Source organism: Lissotriton vulgaris, chromosome 2_1 (genome assembly GCF_964263255.1).
Source record: "Lissotriton vulgaris chromosome 2_1, aLisVul1.2, whole genome shotgun sequence".
NCBI lineage: Eukaryota > Metazoa > Chordata > Amphibia > Caudata > Salamandridae > Lissotriton > Lissotriton vulgaris.
In genome coordinates, this window is record NC_141687.1 from 622,775,321 (window position 1) to 622,794,584 (window position 19,264).

At 42.4% G+C, this 19,264-nt stretch overlaps 1 protein-coding gene across 8 annotated transcripts in view; it reads left to right on the forward strand.

Moving 5' to 3' along the window:
• Positions 1 to 19,264, forward strand: part of HPCA (hippocalcin) — a 144,474-nt gene that overhangs the window by 101,999 nt on the left and 23,211 nt on the right. For all 8 annotated transcript variants that reach the window (XM_086955724.1, XM_086955727.1, XM_086955725.1 and 5 more), the window contains exons 3-4: positions 1,057 to 1,458; positions 14,740 to 14,845. In XM_086955724.1, the coding sequence (XP_086811850.1) occupies positions 1,081 to 1,458; positions 14,740 to 14,845 (484 nt within the window). In that variant the 5' untranslated portion in view covers positions 1,057 to 1,080. The remainder of the gene's footprint in view (positions 1 to 1,056; positions 1,459 to 14,739; positions 14,846 to 19,264) is intronic.

Here is a 19,264-nt window from a genome sequence, read left to right on the forward strand (position 1 = left end):
CATAGTGGGTCCTGTATCCCTTGGGATCTTCTTAACAACCTCACCCCTGCGCGCCTGGTTCACTTCGGGTCCCTAGTATCACCCTCTGCATTTTTGGCTCTGATAACAGTCCATGACTTTCGACCTCATCCCTTGGTGCCCTCTATGCCCCCAAGTTACTTCATTGCCCCCTGTAACACGTGAACCAGATGCCTGATGTATTAACCTCTTGTGGTCTCTGCATCCCTGGTGACTTGTGTGTCCCTGGTGACCTCATACATGCACAGAATGCCAATCTTCTAGCTTCTCTAGTTATTCCTTAATTTCCAAAATCCTGCTAAACTCATTGTCTTTGACCCTATCATCTCTGGTGACCTCCTTATTCCTTGGTATCTTCTTTAGCCATTGGCCGCTTGCGCTGTTTTCCCTCTGTCCCTTGCTATATGTAACACCTTTCTTTTCTCGGTTATGGACAATTCCCCCTGGTTTTTTCGCAGCTTCTTATTGCTCACTGATGCTCCTTATTCAGGTCAATAACTTGCCCATCACCCCCTGTTGAGCTAAGGTGTTCATTATGGCCCGGATCACCTACTGCCCGATGACCTATGATGACATTTACTGTTGATCCATGCTTCCCCTGCTCACGTCCTTGGCCTATTGATCTCTGAGATTCTCTTTTCTTTGGCGCTAGTTATCACCGTTCCCCTCCGCCTTGGTCATCTGTGTTCTTGTTCCCTCTGGCCCTGGTCACTTACAATTAATTCGCTGTAGGCAATTTCACACCTCTTACTGAACCATGCCAACTTTGTCCCTAGTCACTTTTTGAACTCTGATCCTGTTTCCTCTGTTTCTCACTGCTGCTTTGTCCACACAGCTATGGTGACCTTTTCTCCCTCACTGACCATGGTTTGGTTTGAAGGTCACTTTCTCCTGGCATCTCTTACCACTGCCATGGTGACTTCCTCTGGTTGTTTCCAACTTGGAGCTCCCTCTGGTCACCTTCCTTCTCCTGGTCTCTGCTGTGGTCCCCATCTCTGCTCCCCTTTGACGCTCTCCTTTCCCTCTCCTCTTTCACAGCTTGGGACCAGCTCCTTCCTCATCATGGGAAAGCAGAACAGCAAGCTGCGGCCGGAGATGCTGCAGGACCTGCGCGAGAACACTGAATTCTCGGACCATGAGCTGCAGGAGTGGTACAAGGGCTTCCTCAAAGACTGTCCCTCTGGCATCCTCAACGTGGAGGAGTTCAAGAAGATCTACGCCAACTTTTTCCCTTACGGGGACGCCTCAAAGTTCGCAGAGCATGTCTTCCGCACCTTCGACACCAATGGTGATGGGACTATAGACTTCCGGGAGTTCATCATTGCACTGAGTGTCACCTCGCGGGGCAAGCTCGAGCAGAAGCTCCAGTGGGCCTTCAGTATGTACGACTTGGATGGCAATGGGTACATCAGCCGGGACGAGATGCTGGAGATTGTGCAGGTAAGTCTATCCGAAGTAGCTGTGGGATGTGTGTAAGGCATTATACTGTGGGGGTCCTGGCAGGGAACTGAACCTTGCATGATGTTCCTCCATGTAACAGAGCCTGGAGTACTGGGTCTAGGTTAATACATGAGCCAGGGATAGTAAGGACCAGGCAGGTTACCAAACTTCCGCTTGAAGCTTCATCCCAAATTTAAATTCGATTTTATTACAACCAAATGGCAAAATTGACATGAGAAACACTTTTTACAGCCTCACCGATTGCATGCAGCAATTACTGTACAAATCTAACCCCTTGGACCTTGTTTTAGTTGAAACAAATATACAAGGAACAAGTATTGACAAAGTCAATAGGTATGCTGTGGTCAGTGCTGATATGTTTTTCAATGTTATGAAAACATTATTTTTGGGGAGCGGCTGGGCCCTCGCCTATGAAGGAACAATTGGCAAAACGCATAATATTATTTTGTCTCGGAAAGGACACGTTTTCATAGTAGTTGCTGGCACTAAAGGTAATTACTTTGTGTATGGATGTGTTCTGCTGTCACTTACAGTGAACTTTAACCACTGGCTGAAGGGGGCTGACCCATTGACCCATACAGTATGCTGTAGTTGGCAAAATAAAAATGCAAATGACACAACGACATACCAGTGAATGGAGAGGGCTATCGTAGAGCCCTAATAAGTAAGTGTTTATGCATACAATTTTCATACAATCAATAGGGTTTGGCTGACTCCATAACTAAAAAGGCCAAGACATAGACCATATACACAAATTGGCTGAGTAAAATATGCTATGTATTACTATCCTACTGGGAGGAGAGGGCTACCATGACTCACTCTCAGTAGTTATGGATCCTCCCACACTCAACAATGGAAATAAATAGCATAATACAATGATTTAAAAAAATATTATATATATATATATATATATATATATATATATATATATATATATATATATATATATATACACACACACATACTTTGGGCTTGAGGCAGTGCTGGTAAGCCTCAACTCTCAGTGGAAATTCATTTTGTGGAAACTAAGTCACCAAGTAGTACAACTAAAGAGCATAGGGCATTTGTTGGTGTGTTCTTAATCTTTGCTAGGCCTCTTTAGATCCTTGCCTCCGATTATTGTCTCCATAACTATTGTCTCAGAAGTGGGCAGATCAGCTCACAGATAATCACTCATAAAGAGTCTCTTCACTCTTGATTCTGCACTCAGGCGAAAATTGTGCACGCAAACTCAATGTTGCTCTACACAAAAAAGTATGTGGCGAGAAAGTGCGTTGTTACATGTTATTGGGGCCTTTTGTGATCACAGGACACATTTGATGTTGAAAGTAGATTTATTGATGTATATCCATAACGACCCCCAGAGTCAACCTCTCAGTCAAGCTTCTCTGCTGGACTCCTCAGACTGGATTCCAACAGAAAAACCTTGCTGCTAGGAGCTGATCCAAACCAAAACATGTAATTAAAGCATAACACATCTCCCTTACTAAAAATAAAAAAACAATTAAGAACAAATATAATCATCAAATTTCTTGGGTCACTTTTTTGGACGTGCACTGGGAACTCTTATACACTCGTCCATGGAATTCTTAATGCTTTCTGAATTTTCTTTTAACCAGAACCTTAACTCAGCATCATTACATTTGACATTCTTGCAAATATTCCACCATTTTCCATATGATGTTTTAATTAAATTACCTTTAACCTTTAAGACCTTCTTAGGATTGGATAATTTAGAATTTCCCTTCTTCACAAAAATGTTAGGGCAAACTCTTACAAAATCTCCTTCGGTTATGACTCTCTTGCTCTTAATAATTTTGTCATTATGTCTTATTTGATAACCTTTTTGATATTTAACAACTTTGACACGTATTTCTTTATCTTTCACAATCTTTTTATCACTCCTGCCCATCCATGCAGGTACAGCTGCTGTACAAGGAATTCTGCCCGTAAGAAGACAAAATGGAATTTCCCCAGTTACAAAATTTGGAGTGGATCTGTAATTCCACCCAAAAATATTTTATCTGGGATCTCCAACATTTGTCCATAGAAGTAGCCAATTGAATATGTACACCCAACACACGGTTGAAGCGCTCAACCAAACCATTCCCCCATGGATGATACACTGGTGTGGTCAAATGTTTGACACCCCATTTGTTCAAGAATTTGCCAAATTCGTAGGAAATAAATTGTGGACCATTGTCCGATATTTGTGCCAGGCATCCCTCTCTACTAAACATTTCTTCACAAAAAGCAATGATACTAACATCAGTCTCCAAAGCCACTTCAGGCCATTTTGAGTAATAATTCAGCATCACAAAAGCATACTTATCTACTGAACCCAAACCTTCAAATGGTCCACAAATGTAAATTTCAAGTCTTTCCCATGCTTTTTCAGGTAACCTCATAGGCGTAAGAGGCGAATCTCCTAAGACATGAGACTTGTCACTGCAAGTACAAGATATGCATTCCCTCACAAATTCTCTATCCATATTTGGCCACCAAAAATCCATCCTGGCCTTCCTTTTGACTGCAGACATTCCTCCATGACCCTCATGTAATAAACCCATCAATTTGGCCCTCAAAGAGACCGGTACCACCAACTTGTCATTTCGTCTTACTATTCCATTCACAACTGACTATTCTTCCCAAACATCCTTATGCATTAAAATATCCTCATCCATTTTACCACGCACCTCAGAAGGCAAATCTCTTAGTACCTTAACTAAAGATATATCAGAAGCAATAGCTTCTTTCCATTCATGTTCGCTATTAGCTTGATGAAACTCTTCAACGTTTGCAATCGATAAATCATCATCCTCATTGTCATTATCAAATATATTATCTACAGGCAAACGCCACAGTCAGCATTAATATTTCTCTCCCGAGGTACATATTTCAATTTGAATGAATATTCTTGCTATCTATATAACCACTTTGCACTGCGTGGGGTAGCTTTTCCTGCACCTGTGGTAGTGAAAAGGTCCAACAAAGGTCAGTGATCTGTGCGAAGTTCAAATTTAGTGCCACAAACATAAACACGGAAATGTTGCACTCCCAACCAACAAGCTAATGCTTCCTTTTCAATGGTGGAATATGATGATTCAGCACCTTTCAGAGTGCGCCATGCTAATGCAATCGCATTTTCCTTACCATCATATTCTTGCATCAAAACCGCTCCTAAACCATACCCACTGGCATCAGTTACAATGATGGATTTATATGGTGGATTGAAAGATTTTAAAGTAGTGGCATTAGCTACAGCTTTTTTTACAGTGTCAAACGCATTTTGGCATTCTTCTTACCATTTAAAATGTACACCTTTCTTCATTATATTACCTAAAGGTTGTATGCTGTCAGAAAAATGGTGACCAGATTTTGCATAATATTCAGCTCAGCCAAGGAATGACCTTAACTGATCTTTATCCACTGGTGATGGAGCCTTCTCCAAATCGTCCACCAAATTTAATTTTGATTTTATACCCTTGTAAGACAACGTACGTCCTAGGTATTCTACTTCCTGTTGACAAAATTTACATTTGTTCAAACTTATAGTGAGACCTGAAAGAACAGCCCCATACACGTTATAGTTAAGACACAGTTTCCCAGTTGGTAAAACAGCATATAGTAATTCACAATACAAAATGTACACAATTTCTTTGGATGTTCTTTTTTTTTATCCCGTGTTTTATTCTGTTGATCTCAGCTACAGCCAACACGTGTTTCGTCGTAATCGGGGCGTTATCTCGCGACTTCCTCAAGGCTATATGCTCAGAGTGGAAGATTGTAAATGTGGTGATACTTCCGACCCCAATGGGGTTTTAAGTTGTGAAGTAGTTCTCCTGCAATCAGTTTCCTTTCAACGTCAAGTCCAAGTATTCAATGTTTTTAGTTGTCACAATCTCATATTCGTCCTGCAGAGTACCGCAAAACCTCCCAACGAGTCTGCTACCGCCGTGTTCAGTCTGTATCCGACTGAACACGGCGGTAGCAGACTCTGCAGGACGAATATGAGTTTGTGACACTCGGAGCATATAGCCTTGAGGAAGTCGCAGGATAACGCCCCGATTACAACGAAACGCGTGTTGGCTGTAGCTGAGATCAACAGAATAAAACACGGGATAAAAAAGAACATCCAAAGAAATTGTGTACATTTTGTATTGTGAATTACTATATGCTGTTTTACCAACTGGGAAACTGTGTCTGAACTAGAACGTGTGCATGGGCTGTTTTCATGTTTTGAGTGTGGCTCTCTTTTGTGGGGGTTGGTGGTTCCCCAGGCCTTGAAGCACCATCAATCGACCCGCACGCTCCCTCCGTTCAGCTCATCATCACCTGCTTGTCACTCCCAAATTCAAAATCAATAAATTCGGGGGTCGCCGTTTTGCTTCTCTCGCCCCCAAATTCTGGAATCCCCTCCCCAGGCCATTAAATCCAGTGTCTCCCTTTTCCAGTTCAGGAAACTCCTTAAAACTTTCCTGTTTACTCTCTCTGGGTAATCCTCTCCTCGTTCTTCTTTTACACGTCCCTCCAGCAAGCGCCAGGAAACCTTTGGGTGTTAGTGCGCTCAAAAAGTGCCATTTAACATAACATAACATCAATTTAAACTGTATGATACTTTAGTGCAAATCAACCGTTGGCACCAAATCCCCTATACTAATTACCACATTTCTTGGTCTTATAGTGAGACCAGCAGCTTCGAGCTTCATCCACACATTTCTCAGGATACTATCATGTTGAATTTCATCCTTACCCCAAATTTACACATCATCTTGGAATACCAATGCATTTTTAACATCCTTCAATATCTTTTGCATTATTCTCTGAAAAACTGCAGATGCCGAGGCCAAACCAAATGGCATTCTGATACATTTTAACTCGCCTTCGGGTGTAATGAAGGATGTTAGAGGTTTTGATTCTACTTTTAAACGTACTTGGTGATAAGCACTTGATAAGTGGAAAGTAGTAAAATACTTTCCACCCTCGACACATGATAACATTTCATTTATACGGGGCAAAGGGTATTGAACCAGAATACACTCGTTTAAATCCCTTAGATCCACACACATGCGGATCTTGCCGTTGGGTTTGTGCACGATCACAATTGGACTTAATCAATCTGATGCTTATATTGGTTCAATAATCTTTTCTTTACATAATCTTTGCAATTCCTCCTTCAATTTTTCCCTCAACGCCATGGGTACATTGCGCACCTTGTGCCCTTTAGGTTTGGTATATTTTTTTACTATTATCTGGTGTTCAAACCCTTTAAGACCACCCAGTTCATCCTTGGAACAAATTAGGGAAATCCTCCACCCATTTGTTATTCTTATCAACATCTGTTAAGAACACTTGTAGAGGATGGTTGGGATTCAAGATAATACCTAAACTTTTCTGCTCTCTCCACCCCAATAGATTTCTACCAGATTCTACAACATAGATCTTAGCTATGGTGGAACGGTTCTTGAATTGTATTTTCGCATTGAAATATCCCAACACTGGTAATTTAACTCTACAATATCCAACTGGTTCAACATCAGTGGGAATTAATATGATGGATCCTAAACCTTTACAATTATTCTTATCTATTAAGGTGAACGGGTGGCATGAGTCCGCCCACATGTGGACTTCAGAATTGTTAATACGTATTATACATTTAGGAGGGGTATAAGTATCCTTTAAATTATTCTGTAAGCTGTTCACATTTTCTACAAACATTCCTTCACTGTCACTCTCATTCTCATCATCCACCTCGTCTCTAGTGCAATTCGTTTTAAATTCACTTATAGTGTTTACAGTTTTCCTTACACCAGAAACATCATTAGTTTTACACACCCGAGAAAAATGACAAATTCTCTTGCACTTGTAACACCGACTTTTTGTAGCAGGACTCTGTATGGCATCAGCACTGTGTCTGTAACTGACACATCTGTAGCATTTTTAAAAATAATTTTCTTATAGTCTCTTTCCCAGATTAGTGATTTAATCACTATTAGTTTTAACCACTTTCTTTGAATTTGAATTCAACACTCGTAGTTTGTTGGATTCTGCTTCGCTTTTCGAACTATTTTCAGATAATTCCTTCACATATCGAAGTGTTTTCAATAAGTCTAGTAATTTCAATAGATTTATCTAAAGATGGATCTCTTAGATCCAACAATTTTTCTTGAATCCTCTTATTATTGGCTCTGTTAATGAGTTGATCTCTGATAATATCATCTCAAGTCTTTGAATTTGCATGTAATAGACAATTTCATCAATGCTGCTACATATTCAATTTTGTCTCCTTCTCAAGTCTTTGAATTTGCATGCAATAGACTATTTCCTCAATGCTGCTACATATTCAATTTTTTCTCCTTGCTTTTGGGAACAAGAAATGAATGTATGCCCCTCTACAACTATACTCAATTTTTTACCAAAGTTATCAGCTACCGCTGTCAAAGCCATTTCATAAACGTCTTCCTCCTCTTCATCTGAAGAATTATCAACATTCGTAACATTTGTTTGGAAATTAGGCAAGGTATTCAAAACATTCCTACCTTCAACACCTAAACATACTTCTAAAATGGCTAATTTCCATTTTGAAATGAACACATCACCACCAATGGCTTCTAGATAAGTGGTGAAAGCTTCCTTCAAATCTTTCCAGTCCATGCATGGAGAACCAGGTTCAGGGAGAAATGTAGGTGGAGTGGGAATGGATGATTGTGTGGCCATACTAAAATGATCTAGAAAACGCAGATGAATCAAACACTATTATTGTGTGATTATTCTATAATATATCAACTTAAAATGGAACCTTCCTTAAAACAAAAATATATATCACGTTTGTCACTTTACAAATGTTTGTATAGTTTACAATAGTAAATTCCACCTTGTTTGTGTTTCCCGTTTAACTTAACTTGTATAATAATGGCTTAGCAGAATTATTTTGTCCCTCCAACATCGCTCGTAGACACTTGAAGTGGTTGGCACATCCAAATCTCACTGTACTGTAGAGATAAATTCTTCTCGATGGACCCAAAATGATGTTTGTGAGTCACGTTGACTTTATAATATTTCCTTAATACGAAACGCTTTCACTCGAAGAGAATATAAATGCGCTTCCGGTTTCCTCAGTGCATGTACACGCTGTACTTGATCAGTTGCTAGGATACAATTTATGACGCCCCACACTAGGTTACACTTCGTACGTGAAGCGTCACGTCGATTTCCCCCAAGACAATTGTTTTTTCCTTGAATTTCCTTCCAATACACTGCACATGCGCAGATCTACGTCGACTTCCTCGGATACAGTTGTCTCCTTAACAACCTTATCCAAGCACTGAGTCTTACTTCAACAATGCACGCCTCCTACGCGTAATCTTTTCGTGAGTCTCACCAATTCCAGGCAGCGAGACTACCTACGAAGACATTGGACGCACACTCCTCGTGGACACAGACAGACTTGGCACGCCACCTTACGCAGATACAGCACACGACCTTCACTTTATGTAGGCTCAGCAGGCGATTCACTCCACAACCAGAGTTACCAAGGTACAGTTAGATTCGAAAAATAAGTCTTGTTTATTTTGATGATGACAATTTAACTCTATTTTTCAGAATAAAATCCTCAATTGTCAGAACAACCACACAACTGACCTTAATGAATGTCTTTCATCAAACTGGGAGTCCTCCAATTTTTTTTTTTGTTAAATCCAGAACCAAGTGAAAAGTTCGCTCAGATACAATTTAATCCAAAATCTTCTTCAGATGGTCCTCTTCAATCACTGCATCCCATCCTCGTCGCCATTTTTGTGATCACAGGTTACATTTGATGTTGAAAGAATATTTATTGATGTATATCCATAGCGACCCCCAGAGTCAACCTCTCAGCTCCACAGTCCAGCTTCTCTGCTGGACTCCACAGACCGGATTCCAACAGAAAAACCTCGTTGCTAGGAGCCGATCCAAACCAAAACATGTAATGAAAACATAACAGGGCATTGTTTCAGTGCTTCATTTGAACCAGTGGTTTCCGGTGCTTGGCACCAGCACTTATTTGTCAACACTTGGCCTGGTAACAGTCTGCCACATGGTGGCGCTGTCTGACTAATTTAAAGATGCGCACTACAACAGTTGTTTATTAATTCATTGTACATTAAAATTTACCATTGACTCTCGCTCAAGCCATTCTTATTCCTTTAGGGGCCTGGAATAGGCTGAATTGTCGCACCTGTAGGAGTGTGATGATTAGTAATTGTGTTGGTAATGCCATTGGCAGCGCAGGGAGTGGCAATGTGTGGTGCAAGCTGCAATGACCTCCTGACGAGGGCCCTGGCACTTATTTTGTTATTTTTTATTACAAATTAAGCACTGTCTAGTTCCACCACACAGGAAAATTTTAAATCCAGCAAAGGACACACGTAAAATGTGACCTCTTCCGGAATAGTCGTCTTCATGGTATTCTAATGCCCTCTCCTGGCCAATTACAGGAAATGCATGTAGTTCTTGCAGAATGCATACGCTCTTGCAGAATGCATACATAATTAGTTGGATCTGTTTAAATGACGACATAACTTTCTCCCAATTTTTATGTAAAGAGCTAAATATTGTGCGCAAGCTAAATGCCTTGAAGGTATTTACTCTAATAAATATAAACAGACTGATATTAAGCAGTGCTTTGCAGTTTATCATTATATTATAAATAGTTAGTATGCTAAACCACGGAATTGAGGCAAACATTTCAAGTTTGTACAAAAAAAACAAAAATATATTGTAAGTGAGGTGGTCAACTCTTCGATGAAGGTTTTTAGTTTATACATCGTCCAAGAAATTTCGACAAAAAGCGTTCTCTTTAACTTTTATTTCCACACATGAACATACTTGACATTTCATACATTCTAAACGCGATTGCCAGAATGTCATTGGTTTTGAGATATTGCTATGAAATGGCTGAAAGAGCTTCTGGCATGGTTCTGAGGTGCCATCTAGCCTCCGCCCTCTGTTTAATGACCCCAAATGTACACTTTAGCCGAGCACTGGGCTAAAGTTTATATATTCACTAACCATCATTTTGTAAACTAATGTATAGTCTCGCCCCATAATATACAGAGTAGCGATTAGAGTCCCTGTCAGGGGTTGCACCCCATATAGCATGTGACTGACTCCCTCTACGTGTACTGTTTTTTATCGCAACTGATCTGCGTTTATGCAAGTATGTATATGCTAAATGTCTGTCTAATCAAGCCAAAAAGCAACCGGGCACTATTGGGGATCAAAGCAATCAACGAGAAATTGGGGTGCAGCAGGTCTCTGAGAGCAGGGGTGCACTACTACTGTTGTAGGTGTAACCTGCTGTGCTGTTCGTTTGTACCCCCTGCTACCTTTTAGTGTACGTGCCTCTTCTGTCAGTCCTTAGTTTGCATGGTGTATTTTTAATTGGTGGTAGTTTCTAAGTTTGTACCGCTTGCTGGTCCCTAGCATGGGATCACCCCCACTGGCCTTTAAATTATGCTTCGGATGGATACTTTTAACTGCAGATTCCTCACCTCTGTATACTCGCAGTTGCCAGACTGGATACAGACATATGTTTTTTAAGAGCAGTACTCCCGCACACCCGAGGAGGTGTTGTGCAGCTTCACGTTGGCTCCATTCTGCCCCAGATGTGATGGCGCTGAGCCACATGTAAGTGTCACCCTTGCACACGGAGGTCAGTTCCTTTCTTTCCATGCCTTCGGACACGGATCTGGAGCTCCGCTGCCATTTTTGTCTATTTTCTGATGACTTCTAATAAGATTTCCCAGGGTACTAAGGAACAATTTCCCCACCAAAAACAATCGGTTTTAAGTCATGCCATGACTGCAGGAAGCAGAGGTCCCCAGACCTGCACAAGGTGTGTTGTTGGTGTCTGGTTATAGGACTTGATTCTAAGTTGTGTGATCAGTGTACCCTCATACCCCCAAAGGCGATCCAAGCCTGGGAGGCAATGTTGGATGCCTCTACACATAAGATTGTGCATCCTTCTTGTAGGCGTAACTCAGGGTCGTGAATCCAGACTCTCTCCCAGTCCTGATCAGTGGCGGCTCTTCCGCTAATGTGGAGGAGCCTCGCCGCACTGCTTTGAAGCAGCGAAAGAAAGGAAAAATAAAATGAGTATAACATATTGTTCTTAAGATTTTATTTTATCCTGCTTTGGCACCTTTGTGTGACTGGCGGGGGCTGCTTTTCACGCAGAGCAGGGCAGGGGAGGAGTAGTGGCACCCTCCTAAGGGCACAATGACTGTTGTGAGAGGTCAGGGGAGCCTGGGTGCCTGCTTCCTGTTCCATTCCCGACTTGAGGAGAGATGATGGAGAGATGTGGCAGTAAAGTATGTTCTTTTTCTTTTATATAACCCCCACACCCTCGACCCATGCCCCGCACCCCTGATCCATGCCGGCAGCTTCTGGTCCTGATGCCGCTTCCGTGGCCTTTCAACTTCATGCTCAAAGTCCTCTGGTCGGTTAAAGTCTAACTCCAAATGAAAACATAAGAAAGTGAAGCAGGACTCGACCCCCGTGCTGCCACTCTGACTCCACACATTCAGTCGCATTCCTTTGAGATTCACAGTCTTGGAAGCCATTACTCGGTCCTAATGTACCACGAATGTCCTGAGCCATCATTGTCTCTGCAGCAATTCAAGGCCTTTAAAGAGGCCATGTTTTAAATTCTCAGTGCTCCTTCTGCTTCCTCTGGCATGCCTTCAGGCCCCCACAGGAACCGCAGAGGCCTATACTCGGGTTGCCATTGGCGAATCCCTCCCTGGCACCATATAGTCCCTTGGCACCATTTACTGGGCTCCTAACGTCACCAGAACAGACTTCTACTGCGCCCTGCAGGTCGGAGGGCAGCTAAGCCACTAGAATGACAGATGCTCTCTCTTGACACTGAAACTAATGTTCTGACAGAAATTCTGCAGCATGGACCAGCAACATCTGAGCCCTTACTTCCTTGTAATGATGCCCGCTTTGATACTTTGATGGCTACTTAGTCAAAGCCATGTTCATGCCTGCCTGTGAGTAGGTAGAGGGCCAGAAGTCCTAGGCCGATGCCTGGTGACCCAGATGCTTTCACCAAGCATCCCACTCCAGAAAGCCCTATTTTGAAGGTCTCAACTAGTAAATGAATTCAAACTCCTTTCTAACCACTCCTCCAGAGAGAATCTGGGAAATGGATACTTTGGCAAGTGCATGTTTTCTTCTGCCAATCTGGTACTGCAGTCCATGAATACAGTTTGCCTACTGGGCCACTACACACATGCTCTCTGGGACATGGCCAGAGATATCTAGCAAACGGACTCAGATGATCAAGATCCTGGAGCCTCTTTGGCTCGAATGATTCAAGATGGGCAGGACTCGCACAAATATGTTATTTGTGCTGATAACCAGATTTCCTAGGTAGGGTGGCTGATACCAGTGTTTTTGTCATTCGTAGGCCTGTGTAGAAGCCATCCACTGGATTCTCTGGGGAAGTTCAGGCTTCCCAAATGGGCATGCCCTTTGATGGGTCCTCAACTCTGCATTTGATTTGCTGTGTGAAGTGTTAGATATCATTCTTGCTGCCAGGCTACCTTTTTACAAAATGCATTTGTTAGGAACTGGGATAAATGTGTATCTTTGTTTTGGTGTTCGTAACACCTATTGGGCTTCCTCTTGTTTGTCTCGCCTTTAGCCCTGTAAAGCTTTGAAGTGGGAACTATGAAAGGCTATTTGTCGAACCTTTTGGCATTTCCAAGTTTGCCATGACTAACTGTCCTTGTTAAAATCATCTGCTGTGATGATATTTAATAAAGGTTTCATAAGCATGTTTCCTTGCAAAGCATTTGTGATGCCACAGTGGGCCCTTAGCTTGGCCTTGACATTTCATATGCGTTTGCCCTTCGAATCTGCGCCTAACTTTTCGCTGTATCTCCAGACCTACAAAACGTTTTCACTTATTCGACATGCTGAAATAATCGCAATGAGGAACTTCTGCCACTTTCAGTGCATCCCCACATGTGCCACTTTCTTCCAAGACCGGTTGTTGCTGAGGACACCAGCAGACTTCCTACTGAAAGGTGTAACTCCCGTCCATGCCGGGCAATCCATCACTCTACCAGCTCCTTCTCACCTCTTGAAAGAGTAGGAGAGGCTCCAATGGTTGGAATCCAAAAGGGCTTAAAGCTTTTTAGATTGACTGTACCAACGACCACTGAGTGGAGGAGAAGTTTTTTGGGGGGTTCTCTTAGAAAGGAAAGGGAAGAACGTGCAGAAGAGGAATTTGTAGAAGTGGGTATTCCTCAGCTTTAACATCTGCAATGCAGTGTCCAAGAAGCAGCCTCTAGACGCTCAGAGCCCATTCCACAGTGGCTAAGGCTACTACCACCGCGCAGGCACACGAAGGGCCTGTCCTTGACATCTGCCAGGCTATGACATGACCGTCATTCCATACGTTCACCAGGCACTACTGCCTTGACAGCCAGGTGAGATGGAAAAAGCCACGTAGCCTCCCTAGTTCAGCAATACTTTTTGGTCTGAGCCCACTTAACAGACCCTCCACTTGGTAGGTTTTGCTTTGGTATCTATTCTAATCTTAGTAATCTGTGGTTAGAAGTATCCTTATAAAGAACAAGTTACTTTTGGTAGCACTCTGGTGAATACCTCATCTAACTGCAGATTCCCCACTGTCCTCCCACCTCCCTGTTCTGTGGAATGGTCTTTTAAACACCTGAACCATTACCAGGTTATATCCAGGACACTGTAATCGAGTGTTAGCTGAGAATAAGAAACTGGTGTCTGCACACGAGGGTGGAGCTTATAAGCCGTTCAGCTCCAGCACTGCCGGAGCAGTGTGGAGCGAATGCAGAGCTGCATGACACCACCACTGCTGATCAAATCTGGCACCAGGGGAGTATTCTAAGGTGAGGAATGTGTGGTTAGATAGAGTATCTCCTAGAAAGAGGGTTACTGAATGTGAGTAAATTGTTCATCTCCTATTTATTTGAGTTTATAAAGCACTTTTATCCATGGTTCCTATTCATTTAATTTGTAACTACCTCGTGCCAGCTCTTTGTGCATTAGTGAGTCTTCACACATTTTCTGGCGGGGCCTGATATCCTCAAGTTTTTAGTGTAAGGAATTTGGTGTGCGGGTGTTCTGCATGTCTTTACTTTTGAGCAGTTTTCCTTTTGTGGGTGTTTTTAGGGCATTGGGTATTAATTTTTTGTTGCTTTTACCCCTCCTCTTTACTCTTCCCTGTTTTAGGCCATTTACAAGATGGTGTCTTCTGTAATGAAGATGCCGGAAGATGAGTCCACTCCAGAAAAAAGAACAGAAAAGATCTTCCGCCAGATGGACACAAATAATGACGGTAGATTGAATACGGGGTGGCAAATGGGACTGGGTGGTCAAGGGTGCAGGGTTGTTCGGGGGTGGGAAGTGGCCTGGTGCTGCAGGGTAGTTATTCCAGACCACAGTGGCGATGCTGTGTGTGCAGATGAGCCAGTTTTCCTTCATTATGTTCCAGGTATCTCCTATAAATTATTTTGGTTAAAGGATCAACTCTTTGCGAAAACTTGCAAAAAATGTACTATTGCCTCCCTGAAGACCCTACGTACATCCAAATGGGACCCTTGGGGGACATTGAGAGACCATTGTGGATATTTTCTGGGGGCTCCCCTTGCACAGGGGGGAGCCCCCAGAAGGGCCCCTTTTATTCATGGTTTGTATAGCGCAGACTCTATCATTAAAATGTCAGATAGCTTTGCAAGTTAATTGATCTCAGGGAAAGAGACAGACTGCATCCTTACTCCAGTCTTGTTACCTTCCCACATTTGGGTATTTGTTGGTTTTGTGTAGCTTCCCTTTGTAGTGTCCCCTCTGGGGCCCCTCCTTACATGGTCTCCTCTGGTATTATTCTTTACACTCCCCACTGGGGGAACTCAATTACACAACTCTTGTCAGTCGATGCTTTCAGTAGTGCCCCACGTGGAAGTCTTGGGGATAAATCAAAGTAATCCTGCTTACAACAATTCTTTTAGTAGTGAAACATGTGTTTGCTGTCATTTAGCAAATCTTTCCCCCCCAACTCCTTAGGTGACATAGACAGCTGCTTCTCTGTAACTGTCATTTTCCAGCATTTGCCTTCCATAGATTTGCATGTTGTAATGGCATATTCTCTAGCCAGCAGCTGCCCAGAAGTTAGTCAGGTAGAGTGAAGTGTCAGTGGGATTCAAGCAATGAAATTCTGCCAAAATCTACCTTTTGTCCTACTGTCCACCCCACTTCAGACTTTATTTCCTTGATTAAGTTTTACACTTGCAATCTCTCCTAATGCAAGACTGAGACCACTGTTATCTGTAAAGGGCTCCACTGCCCTGTGGCTAAGTCAGAGCTATAGAAATAGTTTGAATAAATAAAGAAATGGAGATTGTTGGATGATGATGGGTTGTGAGAACTGGTAATCTCACTTGAGTCAATTGGAGCACCCGGAAAGCGGGCACTGAAAACCGAGATTAGTGGGTGACTTGAGCGGTCCTTTCTGCCCCTTCCTTTAGTGCAGAAAAGGAGGACGATGCCCAACAAGGAAAATCAAAGGCACCATAGCGACAGCTACTGACCAGAGGTGGGACAGAGAACAAGGGGAGGAATAATAAAAAAAATAGCACTTACCTCTTTACCGCGATCCACCTCCTCTTCTTTCTCTGTCCTCCTTCTCGGCAGAAAGCCCACAGCTGCTCAGAATCCCCTGACCAATCACAATGCTGCCTTAGCAGCGTTGTGATTGGTCTGAGCACCGTGGTTCAGCACTCAAACAGGGGCTGACATTCTGTACATGTTCTCCACCCAGGCTGTAACACAGCCTGGTTGGAGAACATGCAGAGAGCCGGTGACACTGTGGGCGGTCCAAGATGCCAGCCAAACAGTCATGTGCATTTTAGGTGCTGCCACCACTCCTCCCCCTGCGACACGGGAAGCCCAGCCCCTTTCTTCAGCTGCAAGCTAAATACAAAAAACAAAATCATAATAACGAAGGTTATTATAATCGTATTTTTTGTTTTCCGCTGGCAGCTGAAGCAGTGGGACAACACTCCTCCACCTTAGCGGAGGAGCCACCACTGCAAAGGCACTACATCTCTGAACAAAGCAGACACTGGTCACCCTTCTCAATGTCACAGCACAGGCCAATTACAGAACAATACCTTATGTATGCTGATGGGGTAAACTTCTAGGTGGATCTACGGCTAATTAGATTTGAGATATTATCTTTTTAGCTGGCTGGGATCAGTTTTCTGGGACGGTATGCAAGAAGATCAATTGATGGACAGAATGCAGAGCAATGTTATACATTCACCCCAGTACAGAGATCTGGGTCTAAATTCATTTTGTTTTTGCTCCCCATGCCATTCCAGTTGAACCCAGCCATATGCAAATCAGTCTTGACCCTGCGCTTAATGGGAACAGTCCAGCCCGAACTGCCAGGCCAGGCCCTCCCTGTTCTGTAAACAAGTATCCTAGGGCCTGTTTCGGGGTTTCACCCCTTATCATCCAGGATAGCTTGACTTCAGTGGCATGGAGAGCATGGGACCTACGTCTGGGCATACCCATCCCACTCAGGATACAAGTAATTATTACCAAGGCAGGAAGAAACCTCTGAATTTTCTCTCCCCTAGCACCAAGATGTGACTTTGATGGATTTTAGACCTGCAGCGAGAGGGAGTGGCTTTTTTTTTATAGGGTTCCTCATGGCACCAGGACTGAAAAATTTGAGAACTTTATTCTGTATTCAAGACTATTTTATTGAAATAAAGATGTTCTCGTCATCACTAAGGAGAAAGTGGACTGTGATGCACTTTAAACAGACAACACCACCGTAGTGTTCCCTCCCTTCCAGCTTGCATACAGAACTAGACTGTAGATTGAACATGTTAATGTTTCTCTTCAGTGGTTTATTTCGGTTGTGCAGGGAAGTTGATTCTGAAAAAAGGAGTTTTCTTTTTTTTCCCCCATCAACTCAAAAACCCGTTTACATACCATTGATAGGGATACATGGGGCTGTGTTTCTCCTCCCTACAGTTGAATGTAAATCTAATTTATAAATGCAGGTTTCACATAAGGCATAAAGGCGCTGTCATTAAGCAGCATAGGATTGAGGTGTAGCAGTGAATTAATTCTGGAATTTTTCCCTACACTATCATGCACAATGTAAATACAGTGAACCATAAAAAATTGTCATTTTCTGGTTTCTTGAAATAAGTCAAAGGAACCTTTCTTCTTCGTTTCATAGAGGTCCCTCTTTTTCTTTCAACTAAAGGGTTGCCTTCTGCCCGCTTCATTCACGTTGTTCACAAAAGTCTCTGGCTGTATACTATAAATACCTTTTGTATTTTGGACAGAAGTTTGGTTACTCAATAGGCTAAGAAGATTCCATTATAAAGCAGAACAGGTGCAAGTTGATTAATTTGAGTCATTTTTCAAAAGAGTAAACCTATCAGTCCCCCAAGTTTAAACTTGTACATCAAAACGGATGAAAACACGGAAACTCCTTTTGTTTGTTTTGATTGTAGCCTAACAGACAGCACAGCTCTCCGGTTGCTAAAGACATCTTGGGGACATTTGGAAAGTTGACCTAGGAATGCATTCCGCTCATTGCTTACCATTGGCTTTGTGGTTTATAACTCACATTTGATTGCTTTCTATTTTCTGGCATTATTTGTTTTAGGCCATTCAGTTTGAGTTACTGTATACTTCCACAGTGCTCACTTTCTGTAAGCAGGCCTTAAAAATTTTGTTCTAATCTTGTCACATTTGCTGTGCATTCAAGTCAGAGGTTAAATGTCAGGCTCTGTCTTCCAAGAGAGCTGGGTGTTTACTCTTCTTTCTCTGACTACAAAGTGAGAGGCTATGTCTGACAATCTGAGGGTGTGAAAAGGAGTGGCTTATTTCCATTTGATTCTGTGTAGGGTTTTCTTGTCTTTTTTCATTTGCTCTCTTTGCCTCTGTCACAGCTTTTGTGTTTTGCTAGCACTGGGACACCTTTGTGTACTATGCGCTTTACAAATGTATTTTATTTGCTTATTAAAGGCTTTTTTCTAGAACACAACAAAATGTAAATGTCTAAATGAACTGTGCAAATATTTTAAAATATCTCAGAATCAGGAAAGCAGAAATTAAGCACTTTTTTTGTAATTCTGAAGTGTGCTGGAAACATTTGAATACGATCAAAACAAATCAATACACTAGGTGATACCATTTCCACACATTTTTTGTGCGCTGTATAGTTTTATCAGTAAAACTGTATTTCTGTGCAAATGTAATGGTCATTTCAGTTGTGTTCTCTGTAATGGCAGTGCACTACCTCACCATGCACACTCCACTGTATGCCACTGTACTGTATACTAATCTCCTCTCCTTTACATCACTTTACTTTACAACATTGTACTCTATCCGTAATTTGCCACTACACTATACACTACTCTACGCCACTCCACACCATTATGTGCCACGTTATGCCACACTACTGGACAACACTCAATGCCACTCTACTCTGTCTATGTCACTCCATGACACTTTACTCCACTCGAAGCCCCTCCACTCTACCCACATCTACTGTATGACACTATGCTCCTCCACTCTAACCCTTTGACACTCTACACCCCTCCACTGTATGCTCTGCACTGTATGCCCCTCTGTCAATTAAAAACACTCCTCGACACTCTGCCACTCCACTCTAGACCACATGCTACTCAACTTTACAACACTTTACTCCACTCTATGCCACTTCATTCCC